General features: G+C 41.5%; 6 protein-coding genes across 6 annotated transcripts; 2 read left to right on the top strand and 4 right to left on the bottom strand.

The window, feature by feature from the left end:
* Positions 1-1,158: 1,158 nt before the first annotated feature.
* Positions 1,159-1,728, top strand: FA14DRAFT_104442 (alpha/beta-hydrolase; the record flags this gene model as incomplete). The annotated part of the gene is made up of 1 exon (XM_025495710.1): positions 1,159-1,728. A coding segment is annotated over one exon (570 nt), but the record flags the coding sequence as incomplete, so codon positions are not given.
* Positions 1,729-4,376: 2,648 nt separating this feature from the next.
* FA14DRAFT_188609 (beta-lactamase/transpeptidase-like protein) lies at positions 4,377-6,083 on the bottom strand. The gene is made up of 5 exons (XM_025501668.1): positions 5,725-6,083; positions 5,462-5,653; positions 5,241-5,402; positions 4,787-5,175; positions 4,377-4,722 (listed from the first exon to the last, which is right to left on the bottom strand). Exons 1-5 carry the CDS (start codon positions 5,926-5,928, stop codon positions 4,461-4,463), a joined length of 1,209 nt encoding a protein of 402 aa, XP_025354824.1. The 5' UTR covers positions 5,929-6,083; the 3' UTR covers positions 4,377-4,460.
* Positions 6,084-6,252: 169 nt separating this feature from the next.
* On the bottom strand, positions 6,253-8,149 carry FA14DRAFT_171302 (FAD/NAD(P)-binding domain-containing protein). Its single transcript, XM_025500324.1, has one exon. It carries the CDS (start codon positions 7,999-8,001, stop codon positions 6,385-6,387), a length of 1,617 nt encoding a protein of 538 aa, XP_025354823.1. The 5' UTR covers positions 8,002-8,149; the 3' UTR covers positions 6,253-6,384.
* A 1,902-nt stretch (positions 8,150-10,051) lies between these two features.
* On the top strand, positions 10,052-12,119 carry FA14DRAFT_160091 (uncharacterized protein). The gene has a single exon (XM_025498525.1). The coding sequence runs from the start codon at positions 10,489-10,491 to the stop codon at positions 11,881-11,883; it is 1,395 nt and encodes a 464-aa protein (XP_025354822.1). The 5' UTR covers positions 10,052-10,488; the 3' UTR covers positions 11,884-12,119.
* A 568-nt stretch (positions 12,120-12,687) lies between these two features.
* FA14DRAFT_188606 (glycoside hydrolase) lies at positions 12,688-14,018 on the bottom strand (the record flags this gene model as incomplete). Its single annotated transcript, XM_025501667.1, has 1 exon — positions 12,688-14,018. One exon carries the CDS (start codon positions 14,016-14,018, stop codon positions 12,759-12,761), a length of 1,260 nt encoding a protein of 419 aa, XP_025354821.1. The 3' UTR covers positions 12,688-12,758.
* A 1,608-nt stretch (positions 14,019-15,626) lies between these two features.
* On the bottom strand, positions 15,627-17,456 carry FA14DRAFT_160089 (uncharacterized protein). Its single transcript, XM_025498524.1, has one exon. The coding sequence runs from the start codon at positions 17,404-17,406 to the stop codon at positions 16,012-16,014; it is 1,395 nt and encodes a 464-aa protein (XP_025354820.1). The 5' UTR covers positions 17,407-17,456; the 3' UTR covers positions 15,627-16,011.
* Positions 17,457-18,264: the final 808 nt, after the last annotated feature.

Raw genomic sequence — 18,264 nt, 5'->3', positions numbered from 1 at the left:
CAAAGCGTAACATTCCTTGCAATAACAAAAGTATACTGTTTTTCCTCTGCTCAACTGCATTTACCGCCGGTCTTACACTTCTGTAAGGACCATGTGAACATCTTACCCGCACTACACCCCTCTTTTCCCGGCGGTTACCTACTTTAAAATTGAACGCGTAAAAGAGGGACCGTGTGCTCGTGCGAAACGCGAGCTATGTGTTTTCATTGTTCTCCTCTTTTACCGCGGCGGGTAATGCATTCTTCCATACAGAAAAGAAAATCTTCTTTCCAACAGAAACCAAGGTGTATTTTTAGACAATAAGATACCCATTGCTGACTCAGCAAAGATGCAAAGTGTCTTTTTAAGTCACGAGGTTTGTGATTTAACAGTGGTTAATAGAGAAATGGCGAGATCCTCTTCATCAAAACTGATGAAAGGAAAGCGAAATAATGTTCAGGGCTTTTGATGGAAAATAACCCTCAAACGTCATCATATATCAGAAAAAGCTGATGACATTAACCTCTTCTCTGTTAAGATTACTTTGAAGAGGATCTTGTGCGTCATCAGAAAAAACATCCGAATCCCGTCCAGTCTACATGACACGCCCTACGGTCTTGGTGAACGCGTAGTGATAGACACCGTCTTTAACACAGCACACTGATGGGATGCCATATCATTTAATTCTTTATGCATTTGCCATTATATCTCCCGATACGGTTAAAGTGCCTTGAAAGAGGTGTTGTTTCATTTATTCTCGATTTAGTACGAATTAGTATGCTGCATTTAGACAAACAACACTTTCTTCTATCCTTTTCACGATCACACTTTAGAATGGTCTCAGATTCCCATTGGCTAGACTATTCAGATAAGATTAGCTTCCGGGATACGGAAGTTAATCGGATCACAAGATAATGTCGGTTATATAAAAGGGATGACATCTTTCATTCTTTACTCTACATCCCATCTTCACCCTCTTCAACAATGATTTACTCCATAGCAAAGCTAACTTCATTGATGATAGCATCGCTGTTCGCTACCAATACAGCAGCTTCTCCACTTCTGCCTCATAAATTGGCCTCGCTTCTACCCAAACGAGATGGTCCACCGATGTGTCAAAATTACAGTGAGTGCAATATAACAATAACAATATAATTCCTTCTCTAACACCTCTTACCCTCTTCCACAGTCATCATTCAAGCACGCGGAACAAATGAAGCACAAGGACCTTCTGCCGGATTTGCATTAATGAATGCTTTAGTGATGGGCAGTTGGACAGGTGGCAATCAATACTTTGTTCAATATCCGGCAAATTGGGATCAAATCAGCGTTGCAGGAACGGATGATATAATTAACAAAGTCACTGCAATCTCGCAAAATTTTCCAAATCAATGCGTACTCTTACAAGGATACAGCCAAGGCGCAGCAGCAACGACAAATGCATTGAACCAATTAAACGGAACAGCAGCAGATTCGGTCAAGGGTGTTTTCTTGATCGGAAATCCACTCAGGAAACCAAACTTACCCTGTAACGTCAATAGCACCGGAGGAACTTCAACCGAATCAAGCATAGGTGTCGAAATGAGACTTTTGAGCAATTTATCCAGTGTACCCGATTCATTCGTGAATAAAACTTTGGACGTTTGCATTGATGGAGATGGAATTTGTGATTCGACAAATGGAAACGGATATGGTGCTCAAAATCAACATTTATCTTATGCATACGATGCCAACGTTCAATCCCTCGGATACATTTATCTATCTTCAATCTTATCAAAAGGAACGTACGATAGATCTGTAACAATATGAATTTTACTAGCAAGCATATTCTGTAATATAATAGAATGATTTGTACCGAAAGATGGGGTTGTCGAGACCGCTATTGAAAGGCCGGCTTCCTCTTTAGGCAGCCCCTGGCTTGGGTTGGCACTGAAACTTGTTCTTACAGCCTCTACCTTGATTTGGTTGTCCTCTACCTGGGCAAGCACCATAGCAAGCAGCTTGCGAAGATCCTACTTGACCATCTTGACCGCTTTCTTCCGTGCTATAAATAAAAAAGTAAAGAAAGGTGAGAAAGATAAATCAACAACGCTTCATTTTAATTTACTTACTTTCCAATTACCATAAACTTATCTCTTCGGTAAAAAACACTTTTTTTCCAATCTATGCTCGCAGCAATGCAGATTTGAATCAGAAGTGCGAAGATGAATAAAGTTGCGTATTTTTGCTTCATCTTGATCGATATAAGACAAAAGGTGGATGGTTGTCTTCAGGAAACTGGAAATAAAACTTGTCGGAGGACTTTTTTATACATTTTTGGGGCGTTTGATGTACTGAAACACCGGTCTGCTTCGAAAAGTGTATGGTGTTCTTCAAAGTTCCTCGGCTTCTTTTGCCGTTTTGATAGAGTATGTCATACCGTAAACCGCTATTCGGCAACGGTATGTGTTCGCCGTTTGGCCTTTAAACAGGAGCTTTTCCCCCTTTTTAAACCCCTTAGAGATTAAATTAAGTAGGTACCTTATTTGGAAGCTCGAATAAATTACCTCCTGTCGGAAGCTCGAATTATTTATCTCCTTTTCCCTGCTCAAATAGGAGCAAATCTATAAATAGCATTCAACTTTGAGATAGGGTCCATGAAAGATTGAGGGAAGATTGACTTCCGCAATAAATGGCTAATGTAGACCCTTGTGACACCATATACACCTCATATTGACAATGAATACGCTCAATCGCTTAGATACAGATACTTCCTTACCTAATTTTTGCTCGCAGCAATATAAATCTGAATCAGAATTGTGAAAATCAGTGAACTTGCAGGGTTTTACTTCCTCGTGATCGATACACTGTAAGGGTTGATGACTAAATTCTAGAACTGGGATAAGAGCTTGTGGGGAGGCCACTTATTTTTTTGGCTTTTGTTGTACTAAAAAGTAAGGAAAGACTCCGTGAGAAATTATTCTTTTTACAAATTAATCTCGGACGGTATTTCCGGAAAAGATCCCACACCGGTCTGAGTCAAGTATGCGGTGTCCTTCACAATTGTTGTCTTGACTTTTTCTTACGGACAGTGTTATGCTGGGCTTTGCTTTCTGTTTACCTTCGGAATGGTATGTATACGCCCGTTTTCTTTACGAACAGGAGTTCTGCACGGATCAACACCGCAGTCAAAGTTAGGAGCTCCATAACTCGGCCAAGATATGTGGGTAGGCTTGCATAGTAAGCCATGGACTGATCAAGAACTTTACTCAGCCACTTTGACACGAATTCTAGAGTAATTTTCCCCTTTTCCTGTTCATTCATAAATAGCCATTCAATTTTGGGGTGGACATATAAGAGTGTAAGGTTACAGAAATGAATGTTGACCATTCTACATTGTCGGATTACGTTATGGTTAATGACGAGATTACCCAGCTGACTAGAGAATGATCTTTTGCTTAGCTCTTGCCCGCCTTTGATCCCTCATTAGTATTGTTCCTGAATCACCTGGCAAGTTGACAATGAGATTGACGATAATGTAATAGAATGATCTAAGCTGAAAGATAATTATTGCAAGTGAAAAGCCAGCTATACGGATGCGCTTCCAATCTTCTTAAACAGGCACTGAAACTTGTTCTTACAGCCTCTACCTGGAAAAGTTTGTCCTCTACCTGGGCAAGAACCATAGCAAGCGGCATCCGAAGATCTTATTTGACTTCTATCGTCCGTGCTAAGTAGAGAGGAAAATAAGTGAGAAGAATGTAGAAGATTAACAGCAGGATTGAATGCTACTCACTTTTCAAGCACAATAAGTTTATCTCTTGTGTGAAAAAGACTCTTTTCCCAATTTATCGTCGCAGCAATGCATACTTGAATCAGGAATGCGTAAATCAATGAAGCTGTAAAACTTTGCCTTAGCATGATCGATACGACGATACGACAGATGGTCGTCTTGAAAGATTGAGGGAGAAATATTGTGAGAGCGCCTTTTTATCTTTTGTTTGGGGATGGGGGGCTTGTCTTTGCATTTTGAGAACGGAAGGGAAAACCCGGAAAGAAGGTTGTCGAACCGGCCTGCATACCACTTCGAGTAGCATTTGATGTTCTTCACATTTTTCTTTGACACTCTTACGGAAAGTCATTTGCCGGGCTTTACCTCTGATCCCATTCGTCGGCGGTGTGACCATACCCGTGACAGATGAATAGACACGGCAAATCGAAATTAGAAGCTCAATGACGCCGCAATCGAAATTGGAAGCTCAATCACGCGGCCAACTCATTCGGTTCGGCGTATTTTGCAAGCCACAGAGATTGATCAGATACTACACTCAGCCGAATTTGGATGGAACCTTAGGAATTCAGGGGGCTCGGGAGATCATCACTTTTCCCCTTTCCCTATTCATTCGGGGAGCTCGAAAGGTCATTAATAGTCATTGGATCGGGTATGTACAAGAATTGATGGCAAAGTTGGAGAGAATGTACCTCGCATGTGAAACGCCATCTCAAGCAGAAGATGCACCACCGCCCATAACATGTTGTTGAATAGCATTACTGATATCACCGAAGAAGAGGCCACCGATTTGAGGATCATTGAAAGGGAACACTTGGGCTTGAATCATTGCTGCAATACCCATCTCATGATTGATGAACCAATAATGATTCGCAATTCCTGCCCACCAGACCAAATAATGATCTTTTGCAGCGCTCGTATACATTTTCAAACCGCCATACGTCCAATTTTTGGGATCACCCGGCATGTCGACGCTGTTAGGTGTAAAGTAATGTTAGCTGCAAGGTTCTAACTCAAGTGAACTTTCAAGTTACTCACTCATTCGAAAGTTCCGGGATAGCACCTGGGATCAAACGATAAAGATCTTTGACGAGCTTGTCATCCAATTGATCTTTGAACAAAAGTTGAGCAGATTCAGGTTTGAGGATTGCGTTACCAGTCTTGGGATGTTTGCCGTCGTTCAACAAAGCAACAAGAATTTGAACATATTCTGCCGCATTTCCATATGCACCTGCACCTCCATACAGTATTTCAATCTTACTCTCATCCTCTTCGATAACGTGAGGTTGGGCTACAACTTTTCCGCCTTTGCTTTCATCGCGGAAGTTCATTCCGGCAAGATGTGGTCCTACCGGCTTATTGCCTGGAAGTCCGCTTTGTGGCTTGAGTGTCATATTTTTAATACCAAGAGGTTCAAAGATGTGTTTCTGCATGAGGCACAAAGACGATGAGAATCAGATGGGTACAATGCTTATGCCGCAAATTCGCTCACCTTAAAGTACGCATCAAGATCCATTCCTGAAACCTTTTCCACCGCCAAACCGGCCCAATCTATTGCACAGCCGTACTCCCAACGACTGCCTGGTTCGGCATTGAGCGGTCCCATAATGGAAGCCTTCTTGCAGCCAAACGATGTCAATCCTCTTTCCTCAAACTATTTTGGAAGGATTGGTTAGCTGGATGTATGCTATGTAAGCAGCGGTACCGACTCACCCATTTCTTTGTATCGTGATTGAAGAAGGGATAGCTCATTCCGGCAGTATGTGTGATAAGGTGGTGCAAGGTGATTGGAGTTTTGTAACCTTTTTCCAATTCTTTAATTTCGGGCAAGACGTCGTGGATTGGTGATTGAAGTTGCAATTTGCCTTGTTCGACCAATTGCAAAGCAGCAATGACTGTGATGAGCTGGAATGCGAGAATGATGTGGAGAAAGAAGTCAGTTTCCTTCTCACTCATTCTTCAATAATTACACTCACTTTCGTGCATGATGCCATCCAACAAAGCATATCTTCATCCATCTTTTCTTGTGATCCAACTTGACGAATACCAGCGGCTGAATGTGTTAAAAGTTTACCTTGCTTATCAGCGATTGCCAAGATCAAGCCTGGAATCTTTGTTGTTGGATCAGAGCATGCATCTTGCAATTTTGCTTGAACTGTTTCGGCGAGGTTTGAAGACATTTTGATTGATGACAATGGTTAACTTGATGTCGGATTAGAATGTGTTGGTGGCAAGGAGGTCTGATTTATTCTGCATCGATCACAGATTTGAAGTCTTTGTTTTCAGCCACATGACCTGCTCTATGGAATGTATTGAAGTGCTGCAACATATCACTCTATTGATCATAAACAAAAGAAGGAAAAGATGATCAATGCGTTTCCCAATTAAAAATGTGGGGAAAAGAAGCTAATCGATCAAGGCACACAATCAGTCAAACTTAAGCACAGCGCCTGCTTCAAGGCCTAATGACCGGCTTTTGAACTCAGTCTGTTGTACAACGGATAAAACGGTAAAAATGAAATCAAATATTGCAATCAAGGATCTATAATCAATAAATATAACTCACAAACCCAAAGAGATGAAAAAGCGAAGAAAAGAAGAGGTATATAATGAGAGAGTGTCCTATGGCAAAGCGTTTATTGAGCATGAACCAATGATCCGCCGTTTTGTTTATAGTGTTCTTGGTTACCATGTCCGTTTGTCTCGTTTGCATTTGGAAGCAGACATTGCGTTCCAGCAGCAGAGGCGACTTCAGACGGAGTGGTGGGTGATTGGATAGACTTAGATTTAGGTGCAGCGGGAAGGGTAACCTTATCTGCTCTTCCGGGCCAATAAATTGATTCTTGTGCACCAGTTTGAATAAGATCAACTGCTTCATACCCTTGTACGAATGCATAATCTTGATTGGAGGACTCATATCGCCATCCACCAAATCTACCACGCTGAACGAATCCAAACTTCTCGAACCTTTGAATGATTCCAGAACTGTTATCATCAGATAATAATACTTCATCACGTTCTAGGAATGGAATTGGATATCCTAGCTGTAAATGTCTACTCCACGTCGAAATTGGTTCTTGATCTTCCTTGACTGCTCCCCAACGACGCAATTCGGCCAAATGCTTCTTTGCCAGAACGTCCGGTCTGATATCAATTTGACGATGCTCAGATGATGCAGTTTCAAACATCACGCTCCAACGTGAGCCTGAACCATTTTCACCTTCGGATAAAGAAGGCGAAAAGTTTGTCAAGATTGTACATCTGTGGAATGAAACATCTGCATCTGCTCCGAAAACCCAGGTCTTTCCCTCTAATTCTTTCGGTAGAGGACCATCGAATCCAAGACCGACAACTGTGGTTGAGGAATGCTTCAACAAAGGCTTCAAGCTGATCGGGATTGCGGCATTCGGTTTTGCTGCATTTACCAATTCAATCGAAACGCTCAAAGGAAGGGAGGAGATGCAGTGTCCGTAAGAAACCGTTTCTCCGTTATCCAGCGTAACAGTGTGCTCATCCAAGTCAATTGAAGTGACGTATGTATTGTAGCGTTGTTTATCAGCTGGCAAAGCGCGGGCGACAGATTGCCATAGATCTCCCGTTCCAAGTCTGGGGTATGGGAAGTTGCTAATATCATCTGGTTGATCGGAGGAAGTAACGACAGATTTAGGCTTTGGAACATTGGCAGCCTTACTTCCGGCCCGCAAACTTGTCCAGGTATGATTCAGTTTATCCAAAGGCCAAGCCCATTGTTTTGAATTGAAAGGTGTGAAGAAGATATCGTTAAGGGTAGGTCCAAAAGTGCTACTGAAGTATTCACCAAGATTTTTAGCTTCTTGATCGGCCATTGAAACGCCTTTTGATTGAATTTCATTGATTTCTTGGCAAATTTGTTCACCTTTCTTGAGGTTACCCAGATGTCTTTGAATTGGAGTTGGACACCATGCGTTTTCCACACGAACCCAACCACCTCTTTGTGGGTAAACCCAATCGTTATGGCTGTTGATTGCATCATTAAATGCATCAAAATGGGAATGAATCACATGTCCACCCATATCCCATAAAAATCCTTTTTCATCACGTTCTGTTACTGCCATTCCACCTGCACGATCGGCAGCATCGATCATTAACCAATTTTGATTGTTTTGTTTGGTTAATTTGCGTGCTGCTCCTAATCCAGTTGGACCAGCACCCAAGATGAGAATATCAACATGGCTATGCTTTTGGTTTGTGGAAGAAGTTGAAGCGACTGGCATCTTTGCAAGAATAAAGAGGAATGCTAATGAAGATGAAGGTTTGTGATCAAGTTAGAGATTCCCTTTTATTCATCATGAAGTTCTTCGTAATCTTGAAATGTATGCACTGAAAGTTCACTTTTTTGTGTTTCACTTTTTTGAGGAGAAGACGGCAATGTTGCATTAAGCAGAAGTGTGTCACTCAATTCAAACGCACTAACACCTTCGCGGGAACGAAAAAGAGAACGGCAAAGGCAGAATGGCAGAAGAAATGAAAACAAAGACGCCTGCTGCTTTAATGCAGTGAAAGCTTATTTACTCCACCCAAAATAAGGGAGGAACAGCACTTGATCAGTGTTAGGCCTCCTTCCATACGCGTCAAACAATTCATCAGCCTTTTTAATTTCTAGGCCCTCTTTTCTTCTTCTTTAGCTGGGCAGCGCAAATGTCGAGTGAGAAGTCAATGTTTCACTTTGAATCAATCAATGACACGAACAGAACATGTTTATATAATCACATTTTAGCACATTCAAAAGAGTAACGGATGTTTTGGATATGTATCATGCTTTCAGATCTAGATTCAATTACCATGGAATGCACGGAATTGAAGAAATAACAATGAACTGCAGTGTGCCTGCATTGTTACAGAGTAAATTCGCATTCATTATTTCATGCTGAAGAAGTTTGAAAAAGAAATAAAACGGGACTCGTGATTCCGTAGAACAAACACCGGGTACACATACATACAAGCCCGTTTGTTGAATTGAATCGTATTGCGGACTGTATTTGTTGAGCGGACATGATTTAATCAGGTAAACTTTCTTCTTTGTGCCTTTATTTGGTTCGATCTACGTGATCTTTTGCTGACCGAGGATTGCGAGAGAGTATATAATTCAATCGATGTTTCTCTACTTCTTCCCGACATCCTACTTAGCGTGTGATGGTTTGTTGTTCGTTGGATGTCCGTTGCACCGCTGCACAACAAAACAAACAAACAAATCAATTCCGTTCCCGTGTTTATCAAATACACTGACGTAGTGCCAACGGTCCCTTCTTTTGGTGCTGTCCTGCGCTAAAACGCGTGATGCAAGCACAAGCAGCACAGGCGGGAACAAAGGATTCACACGGGCCAAAACACTGTCAAGATGCCTGTTCTCTCAAAAGAAAAGTTTATTTTTTGTTTATGTTTCAGAATTTTCTTATTTCATTCACCTTTTTGACGACATCGTACTGCAAATAAGACTAAAAATCTGAATCAGTTCCCGTGTCTTTAAATTAAGATTGTCCCTAGCACATTCAAAAGATGGGGAAATCAACCCTTTCACTCTTTGTAACTAAAAGGTAGCCCGACAATTCTACAGCTTTTTCATTTGCATCGAATGGAAAATCCTGATCATCATGTATGTATGTAAAACGCTTTGTTCGCATGATCGGACCTTGATGGCATTTTCCAGAAATATGTCAAAATGTATGCCAAGAGCTTTGAAGACGGCAAAAGAAAAAAGATTGGTTCCGCTGAGTTTAATATTGTTGTGTAAGATTGACATGATTGTTTGTTTGTTTGTTTTGCACTCGGAACCCATCTTGACCCGAATAATGTAGGCTTATAGTTGACAAGCCCGATTTTGTTTCATATTCAACGTATTGTCTAGATTCATTCTGAGACAAGTCTTCAACGCGCGATGCCCGTTACAGTGCACATGTGAGGCGTTTGTTTGCTATTCTATTGTATAGCCTGCATTCGGTCTGGATTCATGTTTTAATGTTGAATGCACATACACTGTAAAGATGCATCCTTGTGGCTCAATTTCATTATTTCTACCCAATCCATTTCTCTTTCTTTTCTAGCGTTCCCCTTTCCAAGCCTCGATTCGCAGATCATGCGGATTCTTTCCTTCTATTCGGGAACATATGCACTAAAAAATTCTGTTTCATTTTTTAGCATTTGCCGACTATTCATGCAGTGCTTTTCTATTTTAAATCAATTTATCAGTGCCGTACTTGCATCTGCATCTACAGCTCCTATCCTTCTGCAGAGGTGCCTAAATCTTGTTTGTTTGTTCGTTGGTTTGTTTGTTTGTTCAACAGTTTCTCATTTTTACACTCAGCTCGACAAGCCGTCCGTTGCAAACAAAGAGACCGCATGAATGTTCGTTCCTGAAGGCCGGCCAGTCCTGCTTTTCTCATGCACTTCGGGAGGGCATTCATATGTAATAAAGCAGTCTGGCTTCCAATAAGCCTTGGCAAAACATAAACGTTGTTTCAGATTCAAACTGCATCCCGATCTTATAGAGCAACATTCACCACCTTTTCCCCCTTCCGACAAACCGTATAACAACAAGATCGCTCAATTTGCGACAAAAATCACATTCTTTCATTCTCACTTCCAATAACATCATATAAGCAAACGATCTCCCCTTCTTCTTTTCGCTTTTCCCTTTCTCTCCATTCTATCAACAAATGATCGCACAAAGCAGACCTTCACATCCATCTTTTAGCGAATTGAAAATGTCTTCTATTCAACAACAACCATCATCGAAAAGTTGGATAGAACCATGGTCAAAAGCAGTTTCCCAAGCAGCAGAAGATCAAAAGAAATCTCATAGACGTAGAAATAGCTTCATGGTTCAATCAAAGATTAATCATTCCAGAACACCATCAGAAACAATCATCAAGCCAGCCGCTACATCAAACGTGTTTGAAAACGCAGGCAGATTACCTTCACCACCAATCTTGCAGAGAATCTTCTTTTCACCACATCCAGACGATATCGCTTACAGTGCTTACGGTACCGCATCAAAGAAGCCAAGATGTTGTCATCACGATGAAGAGAATGAAGACGCTCACAGTTATGCAAGTACATCTTCGTTCAAGAAGCAATCTCACCTACGAGTTCAAAGAGAAGATTCAGGAGTCGCCCTTCCTTCACCATCTCTATCTTCTTCTTCCAAATTTAGCGATGATGCCACTTTGGTAGCCACACCATCTTATGCATCATCGGCATCGTCCACCTCCTCGGGATCACGTCGCAACAGTGCAGTAGACCTAAAGACAAACACACAAAACGCTTTGATCGTAACCGTATTCAGTAAAAGTCGATGTGCAAACGGTGAAATTGGAGCAAGACTAAACCGTAACGTTGAAGATACAACATCTTTACGTACGGATGAAGATGAAGCATTTGCACGTTCGATCGGATGTGATTTGTTACAGCTAGGTTTCCCGGATTCAAGTGCTCGTGATGAACCGTCAAGAAGACCTGATTTGGCCGAAGCAGCAATGAAAGGCCCAGCCGGAACAAAGATCCGTGACGTTGATCATTATATTTTCGAGGATGTACGTAAATCATTAGAGCCACTCGTTTGGATGGCAGTTCGTGCAGGCGCAAAAATTCATTTGCCTTTGGGCGTTGGATGTCATGTCGATCATTGGATGGTTCGTGTTGCTGTTCTGTCAATCTTGGATGAATTGGACGTCAAGCTTGGAGAAACGACAAAAATGCTATCAGAACCATTGAAGGAAATTTTCTCTACACACTTGGTAGGAGGAAAAGAACCTTTGCATGAACGTTTAGTCTTTTATGAGGATTTACCATATGCAGACGCACAAACAAACTCCCATGTTGAAAGTTTGGCAAAAGCAGTCTTGCCATGCGGAGCAAAAGCGCAACTTGTCCACCTTACAGAATCTGATTGGTGCAAGAAGCGAGCTGCAATTCTGGCCTATGCTTCTCAAATGAAGCCAACCATCTTGCCTTCGCTATACAACCATGCAACAAGACTAGCCCACTTGGGTAAAACAATTGATCCTGATTTCGATTCATCAAAACCTCATCTAGTTGCTGAACGCATTTGGATCATCGATGCAACATTACGCAGACTTGCACTAGAACAACAACAATAAGCTGTTTCACGGTCACCCTTTCTCTATCTCTTTGTTATACCATCATAGATACCCATCACACGCAAAATAGATGCGACTCTTACTCGTCATCTTCACTTGTTACCATAGTCTATACATATAAAACCAGCATTTTCTTCTTCCTCCTCTTCCGGGCCCCCACTTCACAGTTTTCCAACGTGCTATTCTTGTGCGTTTGGAAAATGTCATTCTTTTTGTCATGGTTATTTTGATCAGAGCACACTCTTTTAGTGTTTTGTAGATTCGTTTCGTCTTTTGCAATTCATTGAATTATTAAGTATATATCAATATCGTGTCATTCTAGCAATCACAATGCCATGATCAGGTTGATGAGGATAATGCCAACATGGAGCCCAGCCGAGCAGTTTGATTATATAATCTTTTTCGACTTGTTTCAAATTTTCCATGCTGCAGCCTATGCGAAAGTTTGCCGAATAAGCCAGTGTTCAAACATGCATCCAACCAAACAGCAAGTCATGCTGCCCATGCACGCCGGAATCACGGAAACGATCTAATGGTCTTGCCGAAACAAGGATGTTTGTCCGAAACCATGTTCAGGACTTTGCCGAACACCTTTTGATTGTTTGTGTTTCACCTTCCGCGCGACATTGAGCCATAGATGGTCAACTCCCGTAGGATGTGTCGGAGTTGCAACGTCAAAGAACATATTGAGGTCTCACTTAAACGGCGGAAGCGATTAAAAGAAATGGATAGCATTGAGAAACCGTTACGAGATACAAAGAATAAAGTAATAAGTCTATAAGAGAAGACAGTCGTTCAAAAAGTCGTCAGAATAAGAAACTCTTTCAAGTCGTAAAAGTAGTCATGGTCATAAGGAAGAATTCGTATCATGTCTTTTAGAGGGCATAAGATTTTTCAGTTGGATCGGTTGGAATCCATTGTGCTTGAACGGCATCCTTGTATGACCAAGGCAAATTGTTCTCAGCTTTCCAGCTCCAGAAGATCCATCCTGCACCTCGTTCGTATGCAGTCGTTTGTGTTTCAAAGAATTGTCTGTTTGCAGTGACAACTTGTTGGTTTGTGCTATAGTTGCAGTCAGTGCAACTGACTCCCAAACTGAATTCGCCAGTCACAATAGGTCTTTGCAAAGCTTGTGTGGCATTGTAAATCTCACTTCCGTCTTGGTGGCACAAGTCAATGTGTTGTTGAGCGGTCATGTTGTTTCTTGGGGCAAAGACGTGGTATCTGTGGGTATCCAAGATGAAAGGTAAGTTGTACAAACCTCCCCCTTGAGAAACAGCAGGTTGCCAGTTGGACAATGGACTAATCCAGCAGTCGTGCAAGACAATGGAAGGAGGACTTGTGACATTCTTTGCGATTGCGTTCTTGACCGTGTTGTATGCAGTTTGGTAGATGTTTGTCATATAATCTGCACCCAATACTGCGCATTGAGGTTCGTTCAACAATTCAATACCTTTGACAACTCCTCCGTATTTGGCATCATTGACATAAGTCTTGACCATCTTTGTGAGCGAGTCATAAACCCGGTTTGCATTGTCCGTTCCTGACACGTTGCGGAATTGAATTGGGCCAATGTGACCAGAGTGATCGGCACCATTCTGTGAGTTTGGAGCGGTGTGAAGATCGAGCAAGACATCCAATCCGTACTGCTTGGCCCACAAGAGTGCTTGATTGATATAAGGCAATTCTAATCCTCCGCCAAGGTAAGGCTCTGCACTTGAAGCGTTGAAGGCCCAATGAGGAACGGGCAAACGAACAGTGTTTAAACCCAATTGTTTGATTTGTTGGAAATCAGTTGCATTGATCCAAGTACTCCAATGGTTTGTCAAGAGATTCTTTGCTGCAGTTTGATTGTTGATGGCAGTCATGAATGTCCATTGGTCTTGAGCGGTGATATTGTTCTTTGATAAAGCTTGAGCTTGTTGAAACAATGAAGGCTTCATCCATTGTTCAATGATGAACCAACCGCCCAAATTAACACCTCGAATCTTTGTGGAATTTCCGGCGTAGTTGGTATCATTGAGCAAGCGCTTCTCAAAGGTCTCGTAATGCATTGCTGGGAATGCAAGTGCAACATTTTGACAGAAGATTGCCAAAACTGCAAGGCTGATTATTGATCGTAAAGAGGAGAACATGATTGGTTCGTTAAAAGGGGTGGGTGTAGTTGTTAAACTTGAGGATGAGGATGAGGATGAGGATGGGGATTTTTTTTATCAAAACCATCTTCGATTCGCTTTCTTATATAGCCAACATCTCGACCTGTTCAATCAAGTGTGGCAAAAGAAATGACAATGAGAGATAGTATGATAGTCCCGCAGAATACCGTTCAATTTTCCCATGGCAAGCGATGCAAACTTTTTCTCGGGTCGGGCTTTGAAATTTTCATTGAACAGCAATTCACCAGTAGCAGAGTAAACAATTTACGGGAATAATTTAACAGATTTACGTTGTCAGCATGATCAAATTGTCTTTTGTGGCTTGACATCATATTTCAAAATAGTTGTGGGCCAACAAGATTCCCCACGTTGAAAGAAAGTTTTTTTTTGTCTGGGCTTGAATTTATCAAAACTATATTGATCAAGATCGGAGGTAGAATCTTTGTTTCTGCAGGGTATTCTACCACTAAAAAGTTAGATGTCAGATGTATGGAAACTTGCTGCAGCTCACAACGGTGCCGAGAAGTAATTGGGGATATTTGGGACTTTGGTCGGTGCAAGACTAAATTCAAATCCCGACCAAGTCTCTTTATTCGCCGTCATTATGATGTAAAGCACAATATTTAGTCTTATCGGTCAAACGGAACACTATCTTTCCGTTTAAAAGGGTTCTCGTCCATACGTCAATACAATAATACCCAAAATTTATTCTCTGTCTAGACTTTTGACATATAAGGTTTAATCAACAGAGGCGGGAAAACAGTAGAAAGATTCTGGGCTCAACCTCTATCCAGAAATTGGAGTAGGAGTGTAGACGGACAGACCGCCAGAATTTGCAAAGAAGAGCCATCAGATAGACAAGTGATGTGATGCTATTCCGCTCAGAAGAATGCACTTCATCCCAGTCATTGTGAAGCTTTTGGGAGCCGCTAAAGGACCAAGATGATGCATGATGGAGAGCTTAGTCTGATTGAAAGGTGTTTTGGAAAAAGAGATGTATGTGGTAGGATGCCTGATGTTATATCATGCAAGAAAGACAAGCTTCCTCTAGATCGAAAAATAACGCTACCGTGATCCGAATAAACTTTAATTTTTAACACGGCTATTGTAGGTACTCGAAATGATTAACCGGCTCAACGGTCTTATGCAAAGTACGGAAAGGTACGGCTAAAGCGAAATACAACAACAAAATAATGTATCCTGATGGTTGTGTACTTTACAACATCCGCCACACTCGGCCGTGTTACTGAATGGACAACGTGTTGAACCCAATTTCATCTTTAAACGCCTTGATGGATAAATGCTGCAAGTACAAGAGCATCAACCTGTAAGGGGAGCCAAATTATTCTTCCTTTCTTTTTCGATCGCCGACTGAAAGCAAGATTCTGCAAGTTGTTTCTTTGTCTTGTACCTGCTTTGAAGTGAATGAAACTGATAACAAATCAAAAAGGGGAGGAGGTAGTTAGCGTTTTATTATTGCCTTTTTGGGAATCAAGCATTTCACTGTGGCGTAATGCAAGCCAATCGAGGCTCAAGGGCGGCGCGTAACACGTCATGCACGCGACGCGTAAATTGATTTGAATGAACATCTAGTCATACACGGTTAAAGTGCCAGCATTCTAGCAATTGACAGCTTGAGTGCCATCATACAACAATAAAATGCCACCCTTCCCTTTTGGGAGAATGAGTAAAATAACCGAGAGCTTGCCGGGTAGGGAGCTTGAATATGATTATAGCCATTGCCGTCTTTTGGGAGAATGAGCTAATCAGATCGATGTATTCAACGATGACGTCCTCCAGTTCGTTGTGGCAGGTCGGAGATAACATGAAAGGGTATCGTTTCCCTGCATGACATTAAATTGAGGGCAATTGTAGTAATCCTCGATACTGAAATGCTAAAGGATGTTACAGCTCAAAGTATGCAAAGATCGGAGTAAAGAATGGAAAAGCGGTGTTAAATAAAAAAAACTTCTTATAACATATGATCCTGCCGAGCAAAGTCAGCATCAATCACGGTGATCCGGCCATTCTTAGGTATCAAAAGGGATGGCTTACGATGAAGGTTGAACGTCGATCCACGCTTCCAATAAGTATATTCTGAAGAGCTGCTATGTTTGATCACAATTCTCGTTCCTCTTAGATCCCAAGCTGAAGAAAGTAAAGCTACTTGTCTTGGTTGAATGGTTGTTCGCATAAAAGCGTGTGTCATCAAATAATGATCTGCAGCATTGTAGGATTCGACAATCAAGCAATGATGAGATGCATTCTTGATCATCACTTCATTTAACCATGCAGTACGTAAAGGTCTACGTGCATCCGCGCTGATGTTTGCTGCCTCATGGGTAGGTGGGCACATCTTGAATTGTTTCGAGAAAAACCCTGGACCAACTTGCAGCTTTAGATTTGACATCAGCATACCGATTCTTTGCCTCATAAACGTTCTTGACCATCTGGCCAAGGTGAGATATTGCTCATTTGTATAAGCTGCATTGTAACATAGCACTACAATCTTTCTCCTGATAGCTACGTGTATTTGACGTCCCAAGATTGCTAAGAGAAGCAGTAGAATGACTTTGACGCAGGCGAAAGAAATATTGCGATTATAAAGCTCACACGCAATCCAAACTCCAAGAACCGCTGTCGTTATTGGCATTTCATGTAAAAGTGCTTGAGTCCACGTATGTCGATTTGCCTGTTGTTCCAAAACGGATAGGTGAGATTCTAATCGATCCGAGTTGTCCCACTCGAATAGTATCTGACGAGCGTGCCTTTCAAGCTTGATGATTGATCGTAATTGCTTATAAATTGAACCAGTGCACATACGAAGCAACAGTGAAGTCGTACAGCTACTCAGTAGTATACGGGATTCTTCTTTGATGCAATATTCGACAACACGTTCCAAAAGTGGGATATCTGGCCACTCTGAGCATTGCTCTTTAGAGCACATTTCCATAAACGTTAGTCCGTCAAAAAGAAATTGAGCGGACCCTTCTGTGAAGAAGATTGAGTGCATAATACCATGACGAAGGGCGCTCAAGCTTTGGTGTGAAACGATTGCTGCTAATTTAGGATACGGCTGATGTGTCAGGGTGTTGAAAGGTGTACTATTACGGCCTTTGATAGCATTGAATACAATTTCATGCACCTTTAATCGATCATAAGACCATCTCTTTTGACTAAATATAGCATGACGTTGAAGTTGCTTTATATTTCTATCCAGTCCTTCTACTTCACCTGATGATCTAAGAAGAATGCTTATTTCTGGTATACCTGCTTGATTGAACAAGACTTCATTGCATATCCGCCATCGCAATTCGATCGGCAATGAATGAAGCCTGCTATGTAGACTCGAATGCTCAGAAGTCATCTTAAAGAACCTAACTTTTTCCAAGAAAGCAGAATCGAGCCATCACGAAGTGGCAAAAGATGGTTGCAGTCATGAAAGCTCTTTTCATATGTAAATATCCTTCTAAAGCAACTTTCTGTTATTGTTTGTGAATGGATGTAAGAATCACAACAAACAATAGCAATCACCATTCCCGGATCCCGTTCGTTGAGTCAAGCGCGCACAACGACTTTTGCAATACCGTTTCCCGTTCAATTTCAAGCGAGCGTTTAGGCGGTTTGATACGCTAGAATCAGCTTCCGAGCTCCTGGACTAGATTGCATTGCAAACGAGATTTAAACATGAAGAACTTTGTGCTTTAGACAGAGAATCGGAATGAGGATCAACTCTATCCGCCAAAAGGTTTGTAGAAAAGTCATATATGAAATTTTGATGAACTTGGGAAGAGATGTGTAATAGCCAGCATCAGCTAAACGATGACTTTAGTGCACCGAACGAAAGCTTGAGGTAGTGAAGTAGAGATTCTACTGCGACAAAGTTCACTCTCTCGTACTTTAGTCACCGTACCTGAGTAAGATGTGTCAGAACTACTTTCATGACTTTGTTTTCTGCCGAAGCGAAACAGAATGGTTGGTGATGAATAATTAATTCTGCATTCATACTTCGCTTAAGACTGATTAAAGTGATATACCATCATTTAATAGAATCCGGTCAAGATTCGTGTGAGAAAAGGAAATAAATTGAAACAAATTGATCACTGTCAAGGTAGAATGACGAAATGCAATAAGTTTTACTGCCTTGTGCAGTTGTTCTGCTCATCATTTTTCCGAATGATTGATTGAATTGACGGCGCGTTAGGGTTCTTCTGCCCGTTGAGTT

This window comes from Meira miltonrushii (assembly GCF_003144205.1).
Source record: "Meira miltonrushii strain MCA 3882 unplaced genomic scaffold FA14scaffold_2, whole genome shotgun sequence".
Taxonomy (NCBI): domain Eukaryota; kingdom Fungi; phylum Basidiomycota; class Exobasidiomycetes; order Exobasidiales; family Brachybasidiaceae; genus Meira; species Meira miltonrushii.
The sequence above is the reverse complement of the archived record's forward strand: the minus strand, read 5'-3'. Positions and strand labels throughout refer to the sequence as shown.